The following is a 26,348-nucleotide window of genomic DNA, read 5'->3' on the forward strand; positions in this document are numbered from 1 at the left end:
CCATATTCAAACTCTGTTTCGATACAAATATTGGTATTGCATTTTAATCTGTTAAAACTGTATTAATTTCTAAAGAGATTTTTCTACAGGTCTAATTATAAATTCTGATTATTATTTGCATACAAATCGATTGAAAACTTGTATTATTCAGCTTCAATGTATTCCATATTTTTAAAATGAAAAAATAAAATGAGTGCCAATTACCAGTTGTTAACAAAGTGAACCTTCTCTTAATCTATTTCCCTCCAGGGTAACAAACCAAGAGTTCTTTTCTGGTCTAACTTTTAAATCCCAAGTTCCACGCTTAAACCATTTTCTCCTGACAGCGCGTGGCTGAACACAGGCTGAATGTTTGCATATGTATCATTAATGCATATCTTGAAACAGACATGAATTTTTTCAGTTCTCAGAGTCTTGAGTTTTTTTCTTCCTAAGTGTTAAAGATATTTGACATTTTCCTAAAAGCTCAATGAGCAGAGTCCCTGAGCCTCTTAGTGTTTGCAAAAGAAGTAAATTATAAACCCCTTGGATGCAGAAAAAAACCAGAAAGAAAGAGCATCCCAAAAGTTTAGAAACCAGAAGGCAAAGAATTTAAAATTTGCCTAAGACAACCAGAAATTGTTAGAATCGCTGATCTCAGGTGGGGGCATCATTAACACATCATTAACATGCCAGGCTATTAACGCATGATGCAAGTGAGTGTGAAAAGGGCTCAGCCCATGAGGATGCTACAAGAGGAGAGAGTCCTGCTGGCTGGAAGCGACATATTTCAGAATTAGTGTTCCACTTTTTTCTTAGAACTTCTTTTTTTTTTTTTTTTTTTTTTTTTTTTTTTTTTTTTTTTTTTCTTCTTCTTTTTCTTTTTCCCCTTGCTAGCAGCAGCCATAACAAAATCTCTCCTTGCGAAGAAGTGAGTGTCATCAAAGGTGGCAACTTTTTTTCGTTTAAATTTTAAATTAGCTAAGAGGTCCAGGCGTTGAAAACTTGATTAGAGATTTTGTATGCTTAAGGGGTCTTAACAGTGTGCTTTTACCCAGGTGGAGTCAGAGTACAAAAAGGAAGAAACCTCCGTTTGACACTGCCTTACTAATCTCAGCAGTGTATCACTCATTATTCTGCACAGGATTAAAGGTAAGCTCTGTATTGCTGCCTTTGAGGCTCAGCAGGGCAGTCATCCTTTGCAAAAAACGGGGTTAAATAATTCCCCGTGTGTGACAGAAAGGTTCTGGAGAGAACATAGTTGGGTTTAAATTACCTGGCAGAGCTTTCAGTGTTCCAGCCTCTGTCTTCTCTCCTGTAAAATATTCTGCAGCTTAGCTGCAGGATAAAAGGAGTTTCTTAATCATAAAGGAAATTTAAAAAACGTATTTTTGAAAGAGGGGGTGGTACTTGAAAATTACTAGTCCGGTCTAAGAAGAAAAGAGGAAACAATTTTTGTATGTGTGTGTGGCATTTTAACTAGGATAACAAGCATTACAAGCACACAAAAGTCCTGGATGCTCAGCTGAAGTTAACCAATATATTTTTAATTGGAGATCAGGCCAAATAAGCACTTGTAAATTCATGTTGCTAGGTTCTTTATTCCAGACATTGTCTCCTGTTAAGTGAGGAGCATGTTAGAAATTCTCCATGGAAAGAAAGTTGGTTGTTTTTTATTGTTTTTTTCTCTGCAGAGTTCAAATCTTGTGTTTATTTTTAAAGCATCTCATAAAATGTCCAAGTTCAGATTTTCACTCAAATGTTAGTGATTGAGAGACGTTATAGCTAGTGTTTACAAACGTGTTGTGTAGTTTCTGAATTTTGCACAAATATAATCTATTTGGAGATGGGAAAGGATTTTTAAAAAATATTATAAGTGAAATAATAGGATTCTACCTATATTCTATATATACACACAAACATGTATTTGAGATCAGCAGCCATATGGGGTTGTTGATACCTGCCTGCATTTCTGAAAAATGGTCCTTTGGTCTTCTAAACCGCGGCTCCTCTGAAACTGCAAAGGTAAATTTGCTCCCCAGGATACTCAGAAGTCTCTCAGTACAGATCATGGTTGTAGATCAGCCCATACCAGCTCCTGCCTCCATCTTTTGGCACGCAGCATCTCTAACACTGCATGTTGAAAAGATGCTTATCACAAAAGTGGAACAGAAGGTTTTGACCCTTTAACATGACTCACTCAGTTATGACTACAGTGCAGAAAGATAACAGCAGTTCCAAGAGTGATTTGCATTCTATACAAATATGCTGATCCTGGAGATATACCCAGATGGATGCTTTTCCAAGGCACAGGCATCTGGAAGGCGTATCCCTGTAGAGTATCTCTCATTCTATCCCTATTCAGAAATTATCACTCAAGGATACCAATAATTTTTCAATCATATTTTGATTTTAGTGAGATTTTGACATGTTTTTTCCATGACTACATGCTTATCTGCATTAGGACCAGTGTGCCCATCCCCAGAGAATTCTTGTGCTTTGATTAACTAGAGAGCTTTTCTAAACTTTTCTGATGTAGCATGTGTCAGATTAAAGCTGATCTATGCATGAGTGAGCACAGATGCAAGGAACTTCTCCTCCCTTCCTGTGTGCCCTGAGGGAAGGCCTTGCACAATAATAAATCCCTGCAATCAGCCATGTAGAAAGTAGAGAAAGACCTGAGCTATCTCTGTTTCATGATCCCAGAAAAGCTTCCACCATCAGCAGCAAAATCAACGTCAGGAAGAGTTCAGCAGAAGGGGAGGAAAGAGGGAAATGACCACGGAGAGAAGCTTGGTGTTTTTCTCACACTGTGAGGCTTTTCACACATGTTCAGCCCCACTCATTGTGCCCAGCCTGCCTGAAGGGCCTTTTCTTAAACCTCTCCAGGCTTACAGGGATAATGAGTGAGAGCTGGAGGCTAAAGCAGGTGGTCACAGAGCCTTTTCTCTCCGCAACTCACTCGTGGTGCTACTCTGTCGTGAGAAAGAAAATGAAAGGCTGAAAGTTACCTAGAGGGGAGAGCTGGACTGTTTTTTGCTGAGTTACAACTCACTTCATTCAAAACTATTGTCAAATGCTGTATTTTTCCTGTCCTTCCCACTCAAAATCACATTTTAATGGAAGATTTTTATGTAATTTGCTTAAAAAGCACAGGAGAAATTTTTCTCTGGTTCCCTGCAGAATTTTCTGCAGTTTTCCTTTTCTTGTACCATTGGTATCAACTCACTGTTGATGGTACTGGTAATGAGCTGCTGGTATTTTATCACTGTGGGTGTAGTGTCTGTAATATTTAACTCTTCATCTGAAGGTGGTATTGCAGGCCCTTTAAACACACTGGTGTTTTCTGTGGTCAAAACTGGCTCAAGTTGCTGAGTAATGTCTTGTTAGTGTGTGTCTAAAAAAATGCACTTTGACACTTACTTAAAATATTTTTTCTTGTAGTTTTTAAAAGGTTTTTATTGAACTTCCCAAACCACACAGCAGAGTTTTCACTTGACTGAAACTTTTCAAAATATAATTCTGATAATGAAAATCTTCTGGCACAGTGAGCTTTGCTATGAGGAAATGCCATTCCAAAGTCAGAACATTAGGATAAAACCTGGAAGCAATGTTCTGCCCAAAGTGTGTAACTGCTGGGAGATCTTTGGCAAACCTCCTCACCCTGTGGGCCTGATGCCTTTGAAAATGTGATACAATGATTTCCATTATTTTTTAAAAATTGTTTTGACATCTACAAATGCAAATTGTTACAGAAATTGTAAGGGACAGTGCTGTATTTTGTGTATGAGGCCAGTGAGCAGTAACTCCTCAGAAGATTTTTTTAAATGCAGATCTTGCAAGTAACAAGAGACAGGGTGACTGAACTGAGGAGTAGCTCAACATTTGAGGATTCAAACATTTCAACAGGCAACAGGCCAGACGCAAGTACAACCTCCCTTCCTTCATGTCAGCTTTTCTGCTAGTGACCTTAGTAGTTTACTTTAAGTCAATATTTACTTTAAATATTATGATTAAGTGACAATAATTCACCAAGATTAAAATGCAACTCTGATAAGAATGGAGCCAAGTACACACTAGAACAGTTTCTACAAGAGATCCTCTTCAAGGAGCCTGAGCTCTGTTATGCTGCGAAGATGTGCTGGGAGTTTTGGACCTGTCACACTCTTGTGATGGTGTTGAAGGTAGATCTCCTATAAAATTCATTACTTGAATTGTGCTGCTACAGCTGGGCATTGCTCCCAAAGGTCAGCTTCATGCTACAAAGGTCCTTTGAGCCGCTAAAGATGATCACTAACACCTGATTAAGGCTTCCCAGAGTAGCTGAAGCCATTGCCATGAGGAGCTGGGGTACCACAGGACTGCACTGCCAGTGACGACAGTCACTGGGAGGAACATCCTTCACCTCTGCCCTCCAGACTGCAACACTTGTTGGTACCTCAACTCTCTGTGAATTCTCTTGACGGGTTTAAAATCAGCTTGAGTCCTGCAGATGAAAAGTTCATAAAGGCCAGCCTTGAAAATTAAGTTTTCTTTTTGAAACATCTGGCTATAAGTTTTGCAGCTCTAACCAGAAAATCTAGCTGAGCTAACATACATCCTGCTAAGGAGTGCAGATACTGTGGTGGTTAGTAAATCCTTTGGCTAGCAAATGTCTGTGACACTCTCTAAAATAATTGCTCCTCCTGCTTAATCACTCTTTAACATTTCTTATAATTGATGGGGTAAAATTTTTCAACTTCTTGTCTTCTACACAAAAGCTGTTTTTCCACTGTAGCTCCTGTGAAGAAGTGGCACCTGTTTTGTGACCCTTATTTATTATATCCACGAGGCTGCCTAGCCAGTCCTGTGCTTCTCTTTCATGCCTTGCTTTTTTCTTCAGGGGAAGCAATCAACACTTCATTACCAAGTATAAGACAGGGTTGAACTTTTCAATGCTGTAATTAAGAGAGTGTCAGTGTGAACACTATAAATTCCCTTTCTGAGGGATTTATGACCAAAATGTAAAACTATACTTCTAGCCAAAAAACTTGCTTTTCAGATCTTATAGTATGAATTGTGGTATTTTAACAATTGAAGGGGTCTTTAAAAATTTTAAGAAGGAAGTTAAACTGAAAAGAAAAAAGAACAAAGGAAGGAAGATTTCTTTCTAGTGGTTAACCTTCTTTTTAAACGCACAGGTTTTGCTGGGGCAGATTCTTCAACTTAGAGAACTAATTTTCCCACACCTTTCCTCAGTATGTGTCTACAGGCTTTTTTTCCTACAAAAAAAGGACTGGAGATGTCATCTGATAGTTATCTGTGACTATGAGATCCATAATCCTTGCAGGAAATGATGTTGTCTGCCTGGAACTTCTCACTTTTGAGGTTTGGTTGTTGGACGGCAGAGCTGCTGATTCTGATAATAAATCTGTTGGGATTGTGAGGAAGTCTGAGTACTCTTATTTTGGGTCTATTGAACGTGCTGAGTAACAGCTGGCATTTCTAAGAGTTACTCTTTTATTGGTTTGGTTTTAAGGATTGCTTAGTCCATCTGAGATTATGTTACATCCAGCAATTTACAGGATTCAGTGTTACGATCCCTACTGCAGCCATGACCCTCTCCAACATACATATTTTCTCTGGCTATATAACTCTTCAGCTTTAAGAGTGTTTTATCAGATAAGTCTAAGGTCATGCAAGAAATGTTAGGACTGGGTAGGTTTTATTTGTCCTTCCAAAACACCCATGAGGCACAACCAGAAGTATGTCCAGACCAAAGTTTTTCTTTGCAGCAGTGTTTTAACTACTGCAGCACAGCTCTAAATACCATAAAGATGAGCAGCTCTCTGCCTGTGTGGCTTCTGGGTTGTTCAAGGGTGGTTCCTGTGCTGAAGCTGTGCCATATGACTGCTGAGGAGACTGTTGATACCTGGCCGAGCGAAGCAGAACCAGGAGGGGCTGCTGGGGCTGGTATTTGCTGGAGCTTGGATTCACTGACCACGGACCCAGATGACCCCTGGATCTGACAGCTGACATTAAGTGAACACTGCCATCTCCTGCTTGTGAAATGCCCAGGATCACCTGCACCCTTCAGCTCTCTCTGGTGTGAATGTATGTTTGGGTATCAGCTTCTGCAGTTGGGGAAACTGGCTGCGTGGCTCTTGCTTTTTGCCAATGTTCACATAATTTCGAAGGTAGCTTCAAGATGAAACACTGAAGACTTTAAAGATGAAGAGCTAAAAATAATGTATGGCAGAGACATCATGGTGCGATTAATAAATATTCTGCTATTCTCATTCATTTACTACCACGGCTCCTGTTAGATGTTGTTCTGGGATTTTGTAACTGAGTCAGACATTATAAAGAGAGAAACTTTTCCCAGGTTTGGGACGTCTGGAAAAATGTGAAAAGTCTTCACAAAATAGCAAACAGTGATAAGATTGCAATGATCATTTTTATGTTTTGCATTTAAAATGAACCACACCTTTCCCAGGTATTGGGTTTCAGGCTTTTCTTCCTTTTGTGGTGGTATATTTTGAATGTGTTCCTCAGTTCTTTTCTGATAGGTCATACTTATTTGAAACCTTTTGGTGCTTTTGACCATGATAAAGGCTTGTTAGTTTGCCTTTAGGAAGAGTTTCCCAAATTGCTCCTACAGAAGAGCTGGACACAATTGACCTTTTCTTGTCCTTCTGTGTAGCTAGGGAGTATTATTGGTGGTATTTGCTGCAGAACCCCATTGCAGGTGTCATTTTGTTTCAGTAGTTTCTGCACGTATAGAGTGAAAGTATCAATTAATGTTTGACTACTGTTCGACCATTTATAATGCTGATTGAAATTATAGAAAACTATTTTTCCTCTCAATAGAGTAGGGTTAAAAGACCTGTGCTTTTCATTCACTTGTGCCAGCCACCAGTACTAGAGGAAGGGGAGATGAGTTATCTCCATGAAACTTAATGTCAGCACATGGGAATCAGCATTTGGAATACAGGACCTGCCACTGCAACATGGCACAGCCCTCGCAGAAATGGCCAAGATCTTCCCTGTAAATGCTGTGGCATCCCTAGCTTTGGTTTCTGAGCATTTGTTTCGATGTCTGCTGAACTGTCATGACTTGTACCCTTTGATGACCTTGTCATCCTGCCTATGGGTGTAGGAATTTCCCCCAGATTTACCAAACGGGTCTGGGACAAGACCAATACATCAAATTGAATGGCTGTACCTTCAAGCACCAGGGCCCGACCTGCAAGCAGGATGTCGTCCTAGCACTATTCTACCCAATCCCGGTCTGGGAAATACTTTTTGCATTTCCACTCCTAAACTGTCGCGCGATACAATTGTAGCGGATCACTTGGAGTCAGTTTTAACGTGATAAGGTAACTCCAGCGACAGTGAAGCCTTTCCCTAAGGCTCAACCACCCACCTCAGAGGAGCAGAGCATCATCTCGGAGCGGCCCTGGCCGAGGGGACCCCGCGCCTCAGGGGGCGGCTGTGGGGCCCTGCGGGGACAGTGGCAGCCGGGCGCTCGCCTACACACAGAGGGACGGGGCGAGGGATCAATCCCGAGCATCCCGGCCCCGCTTCGGCGCTCCCGGCAGGGCAGGGCCGGCGCCCCGGGGCTGAGGGGAGCCCGCGCCACGGGCGCCCGGGGTGGCCGCGGGGTCAGGAGGCGCCGCCCCTTCCCGGTGACGGCAGAAGCCGAGCCCCGAGCGGCGCCGCGGGACAGCGGGACGGCAGCGCCGGCACGGCCCCGCCGCCGCACGGAGCCCCCGCCGCCGCCGCGCAGGTGAGGGCGGCCCGGCGGTGGCAGCAGCGGCAGCAGCAGGTGTCGCGGGGCCGGGGCGGGGCGGCGGGTCCGGCGTGAGGGAGGCTCTGCGGAGGGCGGGCGGGGGATGCCCGGGGCCGGGGCGCAGCGAAGGGCGAGAGACGGTCGTGCCCGGGGGCGGCGGGCACTTGGGCTGGAGGGGAGTCTGGGGGCTGCCCGAGGTGGCCCTGCCACCCCGCACCTTGTGTCTGGCCGGGCCCCGGCGCAGCCCAGCCTGACGGAGAAGAAGGAAGGAAACCTTGGCGATGCCTGACAGCAGCCCGGCCGTGCGCGGCCCTGCCCGGCCGAGGGCCCGGCCTGCCCGCGGCAGGTGGGCACCGTCCTGCGGCGGTTCCGCTCCCCTGGCCGCCCCGCCAGGGCTCTGCCGGCAGCAGCTGCATGGCAAGGGCCGTGCGTCCATTGTTATTAGTTATTAGTGCTGTGGTACTGCGCTGGTGACACTGGTGGGGGTCCATCTGGCGAGGTGATGTCCTCAATCCAAAGGCGGAGCTCAGGGCATAGGATGCAACAAACCTTTTGCAATGTCCAGAGCGCATGGGAAAATTTGGAAATCGGCTGGAGACAAACTTTGGACTGCAATTCTTGGTTAACTTTCTGCGTCTGGAAAGCACCTGCTGTGTCATATGGGTGAAATTATAACAGATGGATTCATCAGGGGTTATCTGAGATATTCTTTACTAGCTGGTACATTTATAACTTGCCTTTTCTAGTTTTTCCTCTCTGTGTTACCATGAAGAGAGTTACGAGCTGAACACTGATCTTCTCCTAAGAAGGGTTTGTTTGTTAAAGTCTGAAGTAAAACTTAGTAGACAGGATAGATTAGATTTTTTTTTAAATGTCCATGTTCACTTGGTTACTTGCAGTGTGTCTTTTAGACTTTTTAGTCCAAATCGGTCAGGCTTTTCAATTAAAAATCTATCAGAAAAGGCCTTACACAAACAGTAACAAGTGATCCAAGTTTTGCATATGGTACAGGACACTTTCAAAATTTAGCTCCTGTAGTTTCTACAGTCAAAGGGAAAGAGTCATGTCTGTGTCTAAGCTGGAGCTTGTGGCATGTTTTGGTGATTACTAAACTCACTTGCTGAGTCCTGTAAGTGATGCTGGATCTTTCCAGCTTAGGCATAAGTAACTTTTCAGCAGAAGAGCAGCAATGCTTCCATTACACACAGCATCTTGTAGTTCACACTCTGCTGGGTTGGAGGCAGCCAGGTAATGGGGTGATGGAGATCATCACTGGATTCTGCTGCATGAATGGGTAGAAAGATTGTTAATTCAGATCGTTGTGCAGTGGTGGGTGTAAAGAAGGCTGAGGGGCACATGGGGCTGAGTGTAAGACAACTGCTGATGTTGAAGGTCTAATGCCAAGGGCTTCTGATTGTTTTTTTTTTACTATCAGGCATCTCTCTGTGATGTTACTCTTAAACTGGAGCAGGTAGCCAGGACACTCTGGGAGTGGTCAGTTAGGTTGATCAAATATTGCAATATTCTTTCCACCTTAAGTCAAAAACTTGGCTTATGGTTTAGGAGTGAGGTTAGATTGAATCCACTGTTTTCTCTGGTTTCGGGAGAAAGAGCTCCTTTGAAAGGGGAAGTCCAGTATATTATATTCAACAGAAACTGTTTAAGAAGCCACCTCTGAGAGGCAGTTCCTTTGTACTAAGGGAGTTATCTCTCAAAAGACCTGCTGCATTGCCGTTTATTAAATAGCTGCATTTAGAAACTTCTTTTCTTGTTTTTCTAAATCATATTTCATTTTACAGCTATACCTTGTACTGTAAAAGGCAGAGCTGATGTCTATTTTTATCATCTCTTGTAAAACTATACTCATTTAAAAGTTCATTTTTTAATTATTCAGTATAATTTTGCACAAATGCTTAAACCTTGTCCCAGATCATAGCACATTTGTTTCATTATGATTCTAAATGAAAAGAGTAAAGTGAGAAGACAGGGTTTCTATTCTTTTTTGGTCAGAAAACAGACACTTTTCAAAGGTTTTAATTTAATTTATTATTTTTCCCTCCTTTCATTTCTTAACAAATCATTGTAGCAAGATGACCATGGCTATCTTTTTAGGTTCAGGCCTGTCATAATTTAAATGATTATCTGATTATCTTCAGGTAGTCTAAAAGGATCAGTTACATTATGGCTAAAAGAAAATAATAAATCTGCTGTCACTTACAAGACTTCAAAGTTGCTCACTCCCTCCCAGTTGTAGGATTGGGGTACATAAATTTTTTCAGTAGTATAAGGAAAGAATACTCCATTTTTTTATTGCTGTAACAAGCCAATATAAAACCCTAAATAATGTGTATGATGTTTTGCAAACCATGGAGTGGTTCCTGCTGTAGAGCTCTTCAAGCTCACTGTTGGCAGTGTAGAGGTGAGAAGGGACTCTTGTGGCTTCTCTGTTAACTTTGGGAAAAAAAAAAAAAGGTGTTTATTGAAGTGGTAGAATTCAAAAAGGGATAGGAAAGATTGCCCTGGACAGCTTCAAGGGCAGAGAGATTGCTCCTGAAGCAGCCGGTGACACGATGTCCAAAGGCAGTTTCGCACTGTTGGTGAGGGAACAGCGCGGAGCGGTCAGGAGACACTGACACGGGCTGAGGGGGCGACGGCCGGCAGAAGTCAGGAAGGGGAAGCGAGAAGTGCCACGGTCGAATTAGCCATGAACACGGAAACTGAAACTGCTGGTGATGGAGAGCAGTGGTCTGAGGAGAGAGGAAGAGAAGCAGAGGAGACGCCGTGGCTGCTGGCTGCATGCATAGAGCTCCTCTAAACCTGTCCTGCTCGGGGAGGGCTGGGAGCTGTGTGGCAGCAACCCCTGCGACTTGTGTGACAGTGACACTCATTCATGGGTCAAAGAGCAGGTTGCAGACCATCCTGTTTGTAAATAATCTCACCAAGGAGTAAGCAGGCTCGTAATTAGCTGTTTAATGCAGCGATGTGGGAGACCGGAGAGCACAGAAACTTGCTAATTTGTGAGATCTGCTCTGCACGTCCATCCCTCTTTGGCTGTTGTGTGCCAAGATGTGTCCCGAGTGTATAAACACAAATATCTGCCACCCAACACGTGGGTAAGAATAGGCAGACTGTGTAGGAGGAACAGAGCCATGAAGTTTTAAAAGTGCAAAAATTGATGTTTAGATGTTGCCAGCACTTCATTGTTTGTATTACTCATGTTTTCCCTTCATTACAGTTCTCAAAAGGACAGGTACCTGCTTTACATTCTCATGTAGGTCTCATCCAGGTTTAAATTCCAATAGAGTGCAAGAGTTTACACAAGCCGATGTTGCTGGGTCTGCCCTCTGTGAAGGCTGTTTGCACCTCCTTTCAGGATAAACCAGCAGGCTTAATGTTGGCCATGTACCTGCCTTGCATTTGCACAGGCAGGAGTCTCTGTTAGGTATCTAACTACATAAATATGATCTTTAAAGAAATGAAAATGCTGTTTTAAATATTGAATTTTCTCCCTTTTCTTCCTTATATTTTTTTTTTTTCTCTTCAAGACACTGAAGACCATAAAAGTTTGATTAAAAAGAAAAAAAAATGCCCAGAAAGAATATAGACTATGGAGTGCTGCCTGAGTATGAGAAAAGCCAGATCAAAAGGACCTTGGAATTGGGAACTGTTATGACAATATTCAGTCTTAAGAAGAGCAGCCCCGAAAGAAGGACTATTCAAGTCATAATGGAAACCAGGCAGGTAGCATGGAGCAAGACAGCTGACAAGATTGAAGGTTTCTGTGAGTATTTGCAATGTGTACCTGAATTTGGAGTTACTAATAAATTGAAGTACTTGTCAAATACTAATTTAACAAGCCTTTTGTTAACATTATGAAGATTTTGGCTGAAAGAATTTGGTAATTTGCTGAGAATATTTTGAATTGTTGTAATGTAGATGAAGAATCTTCTGCAGCTCATTATTTAGATATATAACACTACTTAAATATGATTAATATGCTTTTGTCCTTAGCCTTGTTCTCAAAGTTTTCATCTTTGAATATGATGGTGTTTGTGTTCTCAGAATTGACAGACTGTTTTCCATCCTAATGTCTTATGAATTCAAGTGAGTAATTATTCTTTACCACTTCTCTCTTAAAAAAAAAAAAAGTAAAAGAACCAACTAAACACCTTCACATATAAGGAAACTGAATTCACATTTTGGTATTCTTGGGCAATTTGCTGTCTCAGGATGGAAGTCATTATTTAGGACCATTATTGGAAAGTCCCAATGACTTAGGAGGATGAAGCTGTGAGATATGAGGTGGTTTCAAGGCCCTGAGTTGGTTTTGGCTCTTTAGTTGATATTGGAACTGACTAAACCCACTATTTATAACAAGGTCAGGAAATAGAAGGGGAGTGTAAGGCTAGATAGGGCTGCACAAACTAGAAGAGAAGAATAAAGTGAGACTAATCCTCAGTTCTTATGAGCACAACTGATGCCAAGAAAGGTCAGCCTGGTGATTCTGTGATTTGGGCAGCTCAGGGTGCTGTAATGTAATTATAGTGCTTGCATATGATTATATGGTAACTTTTTTTAATTATTGTGAGCATGATTTTACTCTGCAGCTGCTAAGTAGTGTTTGTCCTCAATAGAGGAATTGAATAGTTTGTCTGAAATGCCAGAATCATTTATTGGTCTGATGAGGTGTGGGTTTTGAGAAGGTTTTGGGTTTTTTTTTTTTTTTTTTGGTAAATACATGGTAAGTTAAAAACCCATTGATCTGTAAGGTTGCAAAGACAGGCACTGAGAATATGCATGATTTTGGGATTGTCTGAGCAGTTTCTCTTCATGCTCCTGACTTAAAAATATTGAATCTCTGCTACTGTTTCCATTGATTCCTGTCTCATTCCTTATGGAGGCTGGACCTGCAACTGGAAATGTGATATAGTGGAAATAAAGACTGGTTGTCTGGGAGGATGTTTTTATCACTGGTGGTGAAAATATGGTGATATTCAGTATTCTGGGGAAAAGCAAACAGGTCTGGACACCCAATTAACAGGTACTCTGGATCATAATCTTTCATTGCCCCAGTTTGTTACATGACAAATGAGGGTAATTATCCTTTCCTATTATGATGTGTGTGACTGCAAGTACAAGTGTATTGCTGGTGCTGTGCCAGAAAACAAGTCCTGAGAGGGCATGTAGAATTCAGTTATGAGAGCAGTGCTTGAATATTGTTTAGCAAATAAACCTGGGGTTTACACACAGAGCAATAATATTAAAACATAGCAGAAAATGACTACTCAGTGAGGGAAGGAGACCTTGGAGTCCTCTGGCCAAACCAATCTCTGACCGTGTTTTGAAGTCTTGTTGTTGCCATTTGCCCAGAGGGGACAAATTTAAAGCTGAACAGACTGCCAATCCAGATGTTGGGGTCAGCTTCTTCAGTCCTGTCTTGTAATCACCTTTTATCAAAGCTCTCTGGGGATGGTGTGTGTTTCTGGTAATAAATAAACTAGTTAGCTCTATGCGTGGATTTTGATGCTTTTAAAAGAAGGTGAATATTGTTATTTAATTCTTAAACCTGGGTGATCCAGCAGGGTAATGACTTGGCTTCCAGATCCACAGGTAGTCATTGCTAGAACAGGGAATATTGCTCCAGACCTGTGACTTACCCAAAAGCCATCTGCGTCTCCACGAAGAGTGTAGTAGCAACTGCTGTAGCCGTTTTTTTAACTGAGCAACACTTCAGTGATGTGTATAATGATGGGAACAAAAATATGTCCTAATCAAAAGCACAGATATGCAAAATATTACTTTATTGTCTTAAAAAAGCAATGAATGTGCCCCATCAAGCTGTGTATTGCAGGTAGTGTTCCAGAATATGGTATGAACATTGTTCCAACTCACCATGAACCGTATCTGGTCTACTAGAAATGAAAGTCACTGCAGTTTTAACTTGCTGACAGTGTTTTTGCTGAAGAGGAAGGAAGTATTTTATTTAGTTAGCTATTTGTATGTTGCTGTTACTTCTTTTGAGTGAGACTCAGGCTCTCTTTTTGCTTGAAAAGTGGAAAAATGATGGATTTGAAGCTTCCCTATTTGATAATTGAATAGAGCAGCCTCTTGAATATGGATATGTATATGAATGACCCCAAATATGTGCTGATGAATTGTCTTGGCTTTGTGACAAATAAACCCCACATTTTTGTTCTTTGATTTTTTTTTAAAGTCGTTGAGGGTAGAGCATTATCATCTCAAGTATTATATCAATACACTTATGCTGTACAAAATCTAACATTCACGAGGTGATCTTAATGGTTGCTATTTGTGTGTGTGTCAGTCCCAAAAGAATTAATATTCAGTACAAGTGGCAAAGTTAAGATGGTTTCCTGTTCCCTGTGTGCTATTTTAACTCAAGTTTGGCAACTGCTCTTTACAGAAGGCACAAAACTCACTGTTTGCATCTGCTCTGGGTTTGTGTTTCTAAATCCGATAGTGAGGAGAGTTCTTTAACTCTGGGACACAAAAATAGGCTGCTAATAGATAGTGAAGACAGAGTCCAAATTTTATACTTTATTTTAATATTCTCCCTTTGGAGATGAAGAAAAAAATGTGTTTGTTTTTTTTTTTTCCTCTCTCTCCCTAACTGCCCTGTGTAGAGTTGGGAATTTTGGATGTCATAGTGCTGATTTTCTTGCTGATGGACTGTAAATGTTTGAAGAACACTCAAATTCCTCTAAGCCAGAGTTGATTAGAATTATTACAATGACCTTTTTTAAGTTTGGTCAATATTATTTTGGAAGTGATTTAAGTTAAGCCTCACAATAACAAAAAGACAGCTACTCTTATTCTGGAATAAATTGATCAGGGCAAGGGAGAGATGTAGGATTAGCTATACTTATATAAATATTTACACAACCCAAGAGTGGCACTGCTGTGTATTTTAAATTGCATTGCTCATGAAAAGGCCCCTTTTGTTGAAAACCTGCCAGCATATCTGTATAGAATAGAGTGAAAGAGTTGCTCAAGTTAAGGCTGTTTCCTGCTCAGTGCAGATGTGTTTCTCAGCATGAGAAACTTCGGGAAACTCTTCCTAGACCCAGGTCTTTGATGTGGTAAGAAGTGAGGATTTACAAAGGGTAGGAAATGAGAGACTTGAGTAACCATATACAAAAGGGATTTCTAACAGAAAGACACTGGGGAGAAACCTCTGTGTTTTCCCGTGAAGGAAAGAACACAGGTTGGTTGTGTCCTTTAGAGAAGGATATGCTATTTCAACAGCAGATCAAGAGGCACTGTATTTCTGACTCTGCATGACATTAAGTCTGGGGTGATGTTTTCACAGTTAAATTCCAAGGTTAGTCTCACCTGTGTACCCAGATAGGCATTTGAGAGAATGAACTTATTTTTGCTTGAGAGAAGGCAAGTTTGGTTTCCTTGTACAGAGCAATTTGATTTCCTTGTTTAATTTGTAAATGGACGCTTCTCTTACAGAAACAAGTCCCTGCATAGTGGGTGGGTGACTGTGAAGCTATGAGTTGCCAGCACGGTCTGTTGCAGTGTGTTACTGTGTATTTTTATTGTGTGTTGAACCTTTGCAGCTGTGTTGGGGTCTGGATGGGCACCCTTGGGTCACACACACCCGGGGTTTGTTCTGCCCACCTCAGACTGTCCCAGGCTGTCACCCAGAGGTGGCCAAGGGAGGGCAGGATTTGCCAGCACTCTGTTGTGTGGCTGACACCTGGGGTTTGCTGTCTGACAGGACACTCCAGAACTCCCAAGTAAAGGATCCCAAACTGTGCTATAGCATTTATATGCACAGGAATAAATCAGGGCCCAAAGTTGTGATATTTAAGCTTGTAGAGCAAGCAGGTGGCGAGGTGTAAATCTTGTTATGGATATTCCATTCTTTCTCAGTTGCAAAGTGTATTCAGGACAATTATTAAGGGAAAGCTCACTCAAAGACTTGGATTAGTCACTGGAAAATGTGTGAGTTTCTGCATATTCTTCCAAGAATGCCTTGAGTGAAGGGATGATTCACAGCCAGGAGAATTTAGACTCTCAGAAATCTGTGGTGCCATCCTCGAATGCGCAAGTGTGTGATTCTCTGTAATACAAGCATGCTCATTTCAAGGAAGATTCTATTTGAGGACAGAAGATGATTTCTCTGTTTTGGAATACTTAGGAATTTTTTTTTTTCATGTGAAGAGGTGACCTGCTTTTGTAAAATTATATCAACCATATTTTAATCCCTTGATTTTTGGAAAAGAAAGATCACCTTTTTTTTTTCTATGTTTTTTATTTATTGCAAAAGACTCCATAATAAAAATATCTAGTGACAATTTAGTTGTGCAAGCTCATAAGAAATAGGTTTAAAGTATCAGAGGGCCATATTTAGAAAAAGTTATATAATATATCAGCTGTGAAACTGCTCTTTCTGTATGCAGAATGAGAGGTCAGGCTGTAGGTAAGGCTGAAAGAGAAATGTTAGTATCAATTTAATATGAAAACTTTCTCAGAGGATGACGTACCTGGACTGGGGAGTGGCAGAGGTAGAGACATCATGTCAATGTAATTGCAAAATTACAAAGCAGGGGAATAAAGGCTACACTTAAATTGAAGCTTTTGATGCTTGTGGCATACCACAGTACAACAGCCATTTCTGTTTTCTGCAGCCCAGACTTTATTAATGCAATAGGACTATCTTGTATCTTTTTATCATTTATAACAGAAACTTATGTTTGACAATGCATAACATGTTATTTTAGAATTAATGTGGACTGCTCTTTTCACATTGTCTCGGTGCTCTAGATTTGCGTGTAATATTTTCCCAGAGTTTGTAGAAAAAAATGGCTACTTTTTAAATAAATTTGCCATCCCAAAGTCATTTAGCATTACTGATTTTTCATTTAACCTACAGAAAAGAGTTATCAAGTGTTAAGTTCACTTGAGATTTTCTTCCCTGCTGAAAAGGGGAGATTTTACAGAATTTGTCACCTAGAACATGATTAAAAAATCCAAACATAAAATGAAGTTGAATTTTCACGTTTCACAGGTAAAGGAAATGTGGAAACTAAAAACACACTGAGTAAATTCATGTTAAAAGTAGAATTAGAACCTGTGGGAGCTGCTGTTTTTTTCTCAATCTGTAAGATTGCCCTGTGCTCTCAGATTTTGTTCTACTGCCAAGCAGGAATCACCAGTTTCTGCCCAATGTTGCACCTGGATATTTAATGATCAAAGCTCATTACAGAGGCAGTGCATCTGTAATAGGGTCATGTAGATAACAGCACCAGGTCAGGCCACATTCAGGGTGAGGGGAAATGCAGGGATCTGCAGTTTAATTTAATGGCAGCCTTCTGTGTGTTGCCACAGGCAGTGCTGTTCTACCTTACAATTTTATCTTCATTGTTTTATTTTGTGAATTTTATCCAGCAGCATCTCTGTCTTGAAATTAAATTTTGATCATGTTGCTTTTAAAATCTTTGCTAAGATGACTGCCAAAGAGAGCAGATTTTGATGCTGTACATCCTTTTGGCTTTTACTTTGGGAACTTCAAAAACTGACACCTAAGAGAGTGTTCGTGCATGTGGCTCACATTCTTAAACATTGATTTTTTTCTATGTGTTAAACAGCTGTGTTATTAATTTTGTACAATGGTTAATATCAATGTAAATTTGTTCTGTGGTGGGAAACTTTTTTTTTTTCCCATTGGAGAAGATGGTTTAAACATTTACAGATCTGTACCTCTCTGGGAGAAGTGATGAGCATCTATATATTCTGTGAGGAGTGCGAAATGAGTGCTTCATTTGACTTGAATACTGGACTTGATCTTGCTGATTTCCAATAGGGACCTTTGTTTTCCTTACTGCTAGCAGAATTTTTGTCTGAATTTACTGTTTCTGATTTAAAGTAATAAATAATCTTAATTCAGATTGAAAACCCCGAGTCTCTATTCTGTCATTAGCTTTCTGTATTCTGAATACTGTTAAAGAACAATATGTCATTGCAAAGTGAATCCACTTCTTGCTCTTTCTGGAGTACCTTCACATAGGAACATTAAAATTCAGGGGTTTTTGGGTGTGTTTTGAAATGGCTGTATTTCAGTTGTTAGCCAGGGGATCTTTGTGTAAGTCTTCAGCTGAGTACATGAAGCTTGGTTTCTGTGGTCAAATGAAAAAATGAACATGTGTAGCCTCTAGCTCTTTTCAAATAATGTCTTCCCTTTAGCAGCTCAGTTCTGCAATGTCTGATGCTAACTTACAACAACCCGACTTCCTGTCATGGCCAGCCAGCAAAACAGGGATGGAATGAACTGCACAGACCTCAGCACCCCTAAACTGGTTGATCAAAGGGAGTGTGAGATGTAGGTACTTCATCCTTTTCCCAAAGTCAGGTTTATATGCCAACATTTTTGTTCTGTTGCATGGAGCAGAATGTGAACTTTCATGAGCACATATGTAAATTTTACCCTATACTTACACCATTTGGTGAAAGTGCCCTTTAATTTTTAATATGAAAACAGTAGCCAGGTGTACAGCCCCTTGAATTCAGAGCTCAAACTGGGAAGCACTGTAACATGGTGCTGTACTGAGTGATCCACTGAGAAGTTCTGAATTTAGTAGCAATTTGTTGTTACTGTACATGCCAGCTCTGTGTGACCTGATTACGCAAACTCCTGTGGGTTTAAAAGGTGCACTTCTCTAAACCTTGTGTCAGTCACTCAGCTAAATCCCCAGAGGACCCCTGGAAAGGTACTCAGGGGTGCTTTCTCAAGGTGCACCACACTGTCTCTCAGGTTTCATCCTTGTAACTGTGTTTTCAGAAGTTTTGTGGCTTGGCTGTAATGACTTCCTTGTGCTGCTGAATGTCTCAGTAAACATCTCTAAGAGCTGAACTACTTTCCCTGCCACATCTGGACTGCCATGCTGCAGGACATTTCTGCTTTCTTGTGACTTTGTCCTCTGAGAGAAACTTCACCTTGTTCCCTCTAGAGTCACACGTGATTTGTGTTTCATTCCTGCTCTGGAAAAAGAGGCTGTTAAAACACACCTTGGGTAGTTAATATTTAATTCTGCACAAGTGAGAGCAGAGCTGTTGTCCTCACCATGAGGTATATTTGCAAAAGGATTCTAAAGGCTTCCGTCATTCACTGGGCACTCATTTGCACACAGCTTCTGTTGCAGTGGGCAGTTTCTGCCTTTCTAAAATGAAATCTACTTTGGAATATTTTGTAATGCAAATTTTGGAGAAAAAAAATCTGGTTCTGAGTGCAGAATGTTACTATACATATATACACATGAAAATGCAATTATATTTATAGAGAGAATAACCACCCCATGTCTTGGTGCACACAGCTTGGGTGATCAGAGCCCCTTATTTTCTTCTTCAAAATATTGGCAGTAGTTTCCCCTAATCCTTCTTGAGGCTTACTGAAGTAATGCTCACAGCATGATTTCTGACTCTGTAAGCCTCCTCTGAATCTCTCTGTAGGCTTTTTCTTTCATTAAGTACATGACTGAGCTCTGATCCAAGCACTATTTGTGGCCACAGACACTGAAAGACTCCTGGGGAATCTGGGCTTTGAATCAGGAATGTTATCTTACAGAACTCTGGAGACCATAGTGGCAGATTCAGGTAAACTTCTACACTGTTAATGTAGACTTTTCTATCAAGAGGGTTGACAGCCTGTAAGGTTTTTTACCCATGCATGTATATACAATGAGCCTGATGTTCCAGCTTAGCATTACCTGACTTGACCAAAGGTGTTCTTGCAAACTCACCTTCCTCCAGTGAGCTTAGATGGACACTTCAGCTCACAGCGGGTGCTCTGCTGGCGGCACTGGCGGGATTTTTCTGTTCAGGTGCTGGATGGTTGTGTTCCCACCCGGAGGTGGCTGGTGGGTGCCCATTGTGGCAGACAGAGCCAGAACTTCTCTCTGTAAATAGCAGTGCTGGTTCTGTCCTGGAATGAGGAGCACAGTGTTGTGTATAACAGTGTAATGGTTTTTTTCACAGTTCTCCTCTTGACATAGTTTTCTACCTTTGGTTATCTTGTATCACGTCGTCCCCTCAGCTTGCACAGCGCCTGCGGTAGTAAAATACAGGTTCTGTTTTAGCATCTACCTCCAAGTGTGACTGAAGGAAATGTAACAGGAATTTGTACCTGCAAGTGTGTGACAGAACACGATCACTGCTGCTGGGTTATTTGAATGGAGATGTTGAGGATATAAAAAGTTTATTGTCAAGTTCATGGCAGTAAAGATCTCTGTCAGGTGCCCTGGAAAGCAATTAATCTGTGCAGTATTAGGAAAGCAGCTATGTAGTAGTGTCATGATCCACTGAATTCACTGATTTGCCAAACACACAGTAGCAGGAGCTGAAGTTCGGCAGCTTCAGGCTCTGAAGTGCCTCGAATACACATCCAGATCGGAGCCTGAGTCAGTTGGTAATTGAAGGTGCCTTGGAGTCTGGTCTCCTTAAAGAGCCACTTGAGGGAGTTGTCAGAATAATCCGTGACTGATGAGGCTGCTGAGGAGATCCTTTCAACCTGGGGAAATGGTCACATAGAGGAATGGATGAAATGTAAACTAATTGTGGGTTTTAGAGTGGCACTAGACTTGTATAAACTGTTTGGCTGAGGACTGGTTGTGCTGGGGGACTGCTCTCCTTGTCTTGCTGGATGTGAGTCAATTTCTCTACAGGGCATCATGTTTCCTTAGGAAGTATTTTAATCTTCTTTCACTTTTCTTGTGGAAATTGCACCTGCAAGTGTATTGGATTTGATTTGACTCTGCAAGGTGCATCTGTCCAGGTCTGTGGGTTTTTTTTTGGGTGTATCAGGCCCCAGGAATGTGTGTTTATGAAGCCAGGGCAGGATATGGCTCTGCAATTTACATGTGGGATTGAGAAGGTAGAAAGCTCCAGTATTTCAAGGCAGTACAAAAATAGTGTGTCTGAAGTGATGTGCCTGCAGTTCTGGCACAGGTATGAAATTACATTTTAATTGTTCAGCGACAGATTGTGGTGTAAAAAGTTCACAGTAACTGCGTAACAACTACGTTGGTACAGTTGATTTACCAATCTGAGTATAGTTCCATTTCTGGAACTATAATGTGTATTATATCTTTATTTCTGTAAAAATCTAAAGAATGTTTAATAAAACTTGCGTTTGTACATGTTTCATTTATTTTCTAAGGAAATGTAACGATGTCTTGCCCAAATTTTGCAGAATGTATAGGATACATTGCCTGAAAATAATAGGGATGTTAAATTTTGAATTTGAGTTTTTTAATATAAATATTTCTTTCTCCTCTCTTTCACCCAATTTTCTTCTCTTGCTGAACCATTCCTCTGTTTACTGAATGTTTGGCAATTAGGGTAGAGTGAAACTCTTTCTGAAAAACCAGTTGGAGAAGCAATAACAGGTCTGTGCATACAAAAATCCTTGTGCCACTCTGTATATACACATAGGTTCATGCAGGAGAAGGGGATGCTGGAGTTGAAAGGCTGTAATGCAAGGAGAAGGACTGTAGTGAGTGTGTGTAACTGAGGGGACACATTGGGTAAGTCTGGGTGCTTATTTCAGAGGTCAATGTGAGGTAAGAGCCCCTGGAAATGACAACAGCAATGCGGGTTGTGAAATCTCTTTTGTCACTGCTTCTAGTTTGTACTGTGAGAGGGCCTTCTGTTGTGTTGTTCATGTGTGTGGATTTAAAGGAGTCTGAAAGGAAAGGTGTGATTCACTTTGAAGTTAAAACTGTGGTTTTTGTCGGGGATTTGTGGGGGAAGGGAAAGCAGAAGGGGTGACTGGGGTTGCCAATGGTTAGAATGAGCCAGCCTAGTGTGCAGTCCCGTGCCATTTACTGCAGCCATGCAAACTCTTCCCCTCTCCATTTGGGTACTTGCTGTGTCTGCACTCTGCTTCTTCTCTATTGATATTAATGTAAGTTCATGGCCTAAGAAAAACTTTTTTAGATGGTGACATTTAGATACATCTTTGGGGATCCTAGTGAGACTGTGAGTGGTAAGGGGCTCAGAGTCATTATTAGGAGCTTTGGGTTCCTGGCCATTTATAGGCACAATGTGAATTTATTTTAGGAGTTTGTGTCTAAATTTAGGCGTCTTGACCAATGAGATATCCAGATCTTAGGAGATGTTTTTGTGGTTTGAGAAGGAGGCTGAGGCATTAAAACCTCTACCTTGAGAATAATGGTGCTTGGAAAAATTCATTTAAGAAAGATGCTTGTATCCTGTGATTAGTGCAGGTTAACCTTTGGGGTCTCATTTTCACAGTGTAAGCTGTTTAATGACTGTGAGAAAGGAGGGTCTGGTAGGAGTTTGGCCTGGGGTATTTTGCATAGAATAAGAACTTCCAAGACGATTTAATGTTTCATTATCAGGATTTTGTTGATGAACTTCCTTCCTTGTCTGTCCATGTTGGCATCATAGAAATGCAGCTTTAGACAGGTGGAAGCTTTACCATTGTTCCGCTCACCCTTGTCTGGCAGCAGAGCTGCTGTTTCATTATGTTGTTAATGATCTCCTTTACTGATGAGGTGCTCGTTTAAAACGGGAGATTTATATTGTGGCATTCTTAAATGCGTGGACAGAAACCCTCAGCTGTTTTCCTTGGATCTTGCTAGGTCTGATAAACACATTTCCAGAGCAGCCATGAAATGTTTTTCTTCACTCTTCATCCTGTAGCTTATAAGTCAAGACTGTCCAGAAGTGGAAAGAGCTGTTTATTTCTCTGGTCCACAGGCAGAGCAAAACCACTTCCTCAGTTTTCTAATAAGTATCTTATCTTGAGAGCACACATATTTCTATTTCAGTGCTGTCTCACTCCTGTTCTGCAGGCCCTGTAGCAAGGGTTTGAAAAAAGGGAGCTGACTTGGACAAGTGTGTGTTTGTGCAAGGTTCCCATTCTGCTGCACTGCAATGCATACCCGTGTTCTCTGGAGAGCCACGAGGTGAAAGTGACACAACAGGTTATGTTAAATAACACACATCTCTCTGGAGCTGGCCATGAGGAAACTCCCAAACATTTTAATCATTAAGCTCAATTTTCTCTTTATATTCCTACTTCAGATATTTTTCTTGAAAATACCAGTGACTGTACTAGCTGACAAGGTTAGCTGGCTATCTAAGATGTATGTGGATGGTTTGGGTGGGTAAGGCAGAATTGTATCTTTTCTTTTTTGTTTCTGAACAGTCATCATAGCAATTGGAAAATTACTTTGCTTAGAGTTAATGCCATTTGTGAAATCACATTTTCTGTGACCCAAAGGGCCATGTGTATTCACCTTGTCCATGGAAAATCAGTGATAGTGAAATAATAAAAATATGACAGGTTATTTTTCTTCTTCTGGTCCATTTCCACTATTGTCTGTTACGATTTATTTGTGAATTTATGGATTGCAAGCTGGCACAATTTGCATTTCTTGTCCAATACAGATCTGCATATGTATATATATATATATATATATATATACACATATACATATATACATATATACATATAGCTGTTTTGTATGTGTGTGCATACTTTGAGTTATCCATCTTCCCATTTCAGGCTCTGCAGTTGTACTGACTGAATGTTGTTTCCTTTCAGTGGATCTGATGGAAATAAAAGAAATTCGCCCAGGAAAGAATTCAAAGGACTTTGAACGTTGCAAAGCAAGGCACAGAGAAGAACACTGCTTCACTGTTTTTTATGGTACCCAGTTTGTCCTCAACACCTTGAGTTTAGCAGGTACTTTTATCTTCTTTCTTTCTTCTTTAAAGCTATCGATTGAACAAGTCAAACACATGGATGGAACAGGAATGCACAGAATACTGTGGTTTTAACTTCTGCAGTTCAGGAGTGCACCAGAGGCTTAAAATCTGGAGCCAGGCCTTTTACTCAGCCCTTCTTGTCTGTTACCTGCTGCATTTGGAATGTCTCACTTTCAAGCGGTGCGTCGTGCGAGTGTCGTTTCTATTTTTTCTAGCAAGGTAGACTTTTTCTGGTAACTCCAGTAAGGTTTTCAACACTGAAGAGCAGAGCTGTCTCTTTAAAGACAGCTGTTCAGTGTGGCCAGAATATTGTCCTAACACTTTTAGTCTGGCCAAAATGATTTTGGGTATAATAGCCGTAAAAAGTTGCACTGCAGCTGTATCACAGAAATTTTCCTATTGCCTATGAGGAATTGCAGACTAATTTGGAAAAATGAAGTTTTAGTTTGGGTTATTTGTGTGCATGTCACCTGATAACACTAAACCTCTTCTAAATAAGTACTAGGAGACCATAAATAAAATATGGAAAGTGATAATTTTAAAACAAAGAGACCTGTGTGAAACAAAGAGGATTTGTACCCTGTATCTATAGAAAGGGTTGGAGCACTTTTTATTACAGGCAAGATTATCCAGGGTCACAAACCCAAAGATTTTGAAATGAAAAGAGATATACACTTTTACAGTACAGGCTGAATACAATTTCTAACTAGTGGAATTGACAAAGAGATTTCTTTTCTAAAAAGTTTGTAATGAGTCATTGGTTTAGAACCATACAGACAATTTATTTGGAATCATAGTTCTCTCTGTCCTGAGCAGGAACATGCTTACCCATTTAAATCTTTAACCTAATTGCAAAATCTTAATGGGAGAAAAGGGGAGTACTTTGTAAATGTTTAAATACTGACAGCTTTTATTTTTTATTATTTATGGGATGAATTTCTTATAGATTGCAATATTAGAAGACAAGTTTTTTGCAAGACAAGACTGCTTGTGACTAATCCATTCTTAGAGGTTTTTAACTTTAAATAAGTTTTACCATTGTTGACTGAAGTCTGTGAAAAGTTTTAAGTGGCTGTGCTTACGTGCAGCTGTGCCAGGGACTTCAGCTTGATTTCCTCAGACAGTCCCCCCAGTCCCTCCCCCATGGCAGTTCTCAAAACAGCCCTCTGCCAATACTTTGAAGACACTTAGTGTACCATGAGCTGTTGCTGTAATGCTGAACTGCAGAAAAACATGATATAACTTTCAGTTAAGGGGGAAATCCTTTTCCTTGTTAAAGGACTTTGTCGTGGTTTCTTAAAACAATATAAAAGAATTGTTCCTTGAAGGGAATGGTAGCTATCAGAAAGGGCAGAATTGTCTTGGGAGAAGAATTGGTTTGGCAGTGGTAGTGGGTGTTCTTTCCGAAACTGTAACTCATTGAAAAACATTTCCATGGGGAGCTGAGACTGGGTTGCAGCTCCATCCTTGGGGGATAAAGCATTGTTTGAAAGTATGTTTAAATAAAATGTAATCTTCACCTTTTGAGAAACCCGTTCGCTTTGAAAGCTGATAAAAGTTTTCAGCTCCTGTGTGAAAATAATTTTCCAGATCTGGATTAATTGAAGAATGCCTTCATGCAATTTCAGAGGCAGCCTGCTAAATCAAATGGACTTTGCCCAGCTGAGGGCTGTAAAGATCACATCTCATACAAGGTTCTTTCAGCTTAGCTGGTATTTCCTAGGGAAAGCTGTGCCCAGCAAGCATCTTGCTTCTGTTGGGTTGAAGAATTACCAAATGCAGTCATGATAAATGATGGGAAGGATTCTTCTGGTTTGGGAAATAGAAAGGCAAACTACATTTTAAGCAAAACAAAGCAATGATGTACTAATTTGCAGGGTTGAGAGGAAGATGTACCTGGCTTCTAGTTAGGATACATAAGAAATTTTAGACCTTCTTTTTACTTGTATTAAAATTTTTTTATATACTCTACACCAGTTTTGTGCATTGCTTCCTTTCTGTTTTTCTTGCAGAAATTTAGTCTGGAAAAATCTGTGTTGAGAGGCATGGTTAAGATAAAGAGAAGGTGATTATGTCAAAAGCCAGTATATTGCAATTTTGTTGTAGGTTGCTGGGAATTTAATGAACCAGCTTTATGCTATAGAAGTACTGAGTTCTTTTGCCTGTGCCCTTCAAGTTGCTCTGATCTGGGTCCTGGGCTTTTGCCACTTTGGAGACAGAAGATAAAAAAATGAGTTTTGATTGTGTTACCACAGGAGCTCAGCAGTAGTTTTATAGTGTTTTTGCTGAAATACTGAAACTTTCCTACTCTGATAAACCATCTTCTAAAGCAGGTATTTTTTGTCAGAACTTACCTACTCCCAAATTTATGCTGTTTTTTATTAGTAGCAACATGAAGCTATGCAATGAGATTTATCAAAGAGGAAGGTTGGCAGCTTTGTATACTAGAGTTTATCTAAACAAGTTATGTCTTGGTTTTGTGTTGATTTTGTTTTGATGTTTACCACAGCATATGATTTTTTTCAGCCGACTCTAAGGATGATACTGATAAATGGTTGTGTGGTTTGAATATCTTGTATCAAGAGGTCATGAGTGCTCCCACACCTGCAATCACAGAGAGGTACGTAGACATATTTTCACTTCGTGAGACTGGGAATTGAAAGAGGAAAATCTGAATGAAATTTTTAAGGTGCACTAAGAAGACTTTTCAGTTAATGTACGACACTGAAACCTCATATGGAAATTCTCAGTGTCTGTTTTGCCATGTAGGTGCTCTGGAGTCACACTCTGCTTCATACACTAGTGTGAACTTGCAATTCACCTTGTTCTGGGCACC

At 40.7% G+C, this 26,348-nt stretch overlaps 1 protein-coding gene and 1 long non-coding RNA gene across 4 annotated transcripts in view; both read left to right on the forward strand.

The window, feature by feature from the left end:
* The first annotated feature begins 767 nt into the window (after nucleotides 1-767).
* Nucleotides 768-6,392, forward strand: LOC136295858 (uncharacterized). Its single transcript, XR_010722815.1, has 3 exons — nucleotides 768-910; nucleotides 1,038-1,131; nucleotides 5,160-6,392. It is a non-coding gene; the product is annotated as an uncharacterized lncRNA (long non-coding RNA).
* A 1,265-nt stretch (nucleotides 6,393-7,657) lies between these two features.
* PLCG2 (phospholipase C gamma 2) overlaps nucleotides 7,658-26,348 on the forward strand; it is a 55,007-nt gene continuing 36,316 nt past the window's right edge. Inside the window, exons 1-4 of one of the 3 annotated variants that reach the window (XM_066194673.1) lie at nucleotides 7,658-7,747; nucleotides 11,296-11,531; nucleotides 23,349-23,489; nucleotides 26,039-26,132. In XM_066194673.1, coding sequence (XP_066050770.1) covers nucleotides 11,336-11,531; nucleotides 23,349-23,489; nucleotides 26,039-26,132 — 431 coding nt within the window. In that variant the 5' untranslated portion in view covers nucleotides 7,658-7,747; nucleotides 11,296-11,335. Of the gene's footprint in view, nucleotides 7,787-8,076; nucleotides 8,097-11,295; nucleotides 11,532-23,348; nucleotides 23,490-26,038; nucleotides 26,133-26,348 lie in introns of those variants that run through there. The other 2 variants (XM_066194674.1, XM_066194675.1) reach the window with 2 other exon arrangements.

This window comes from Chamaea fasciata, unplaced genomic scaffold (genome assembly GCF_029207755.1).
Source record: "Chamaea fasciata isolate MVZ Bird 193981 ecotype frontalis unplaced genomic scaffold, bChaFas1.0.hap1 SCAF_12, whole genome shotgun sequence".
NCBI lineage: Eukaryota > Metazoa > Chordata > Aves > Passeriformes > Sylviidae > Chamaea > Chamaea fasciata.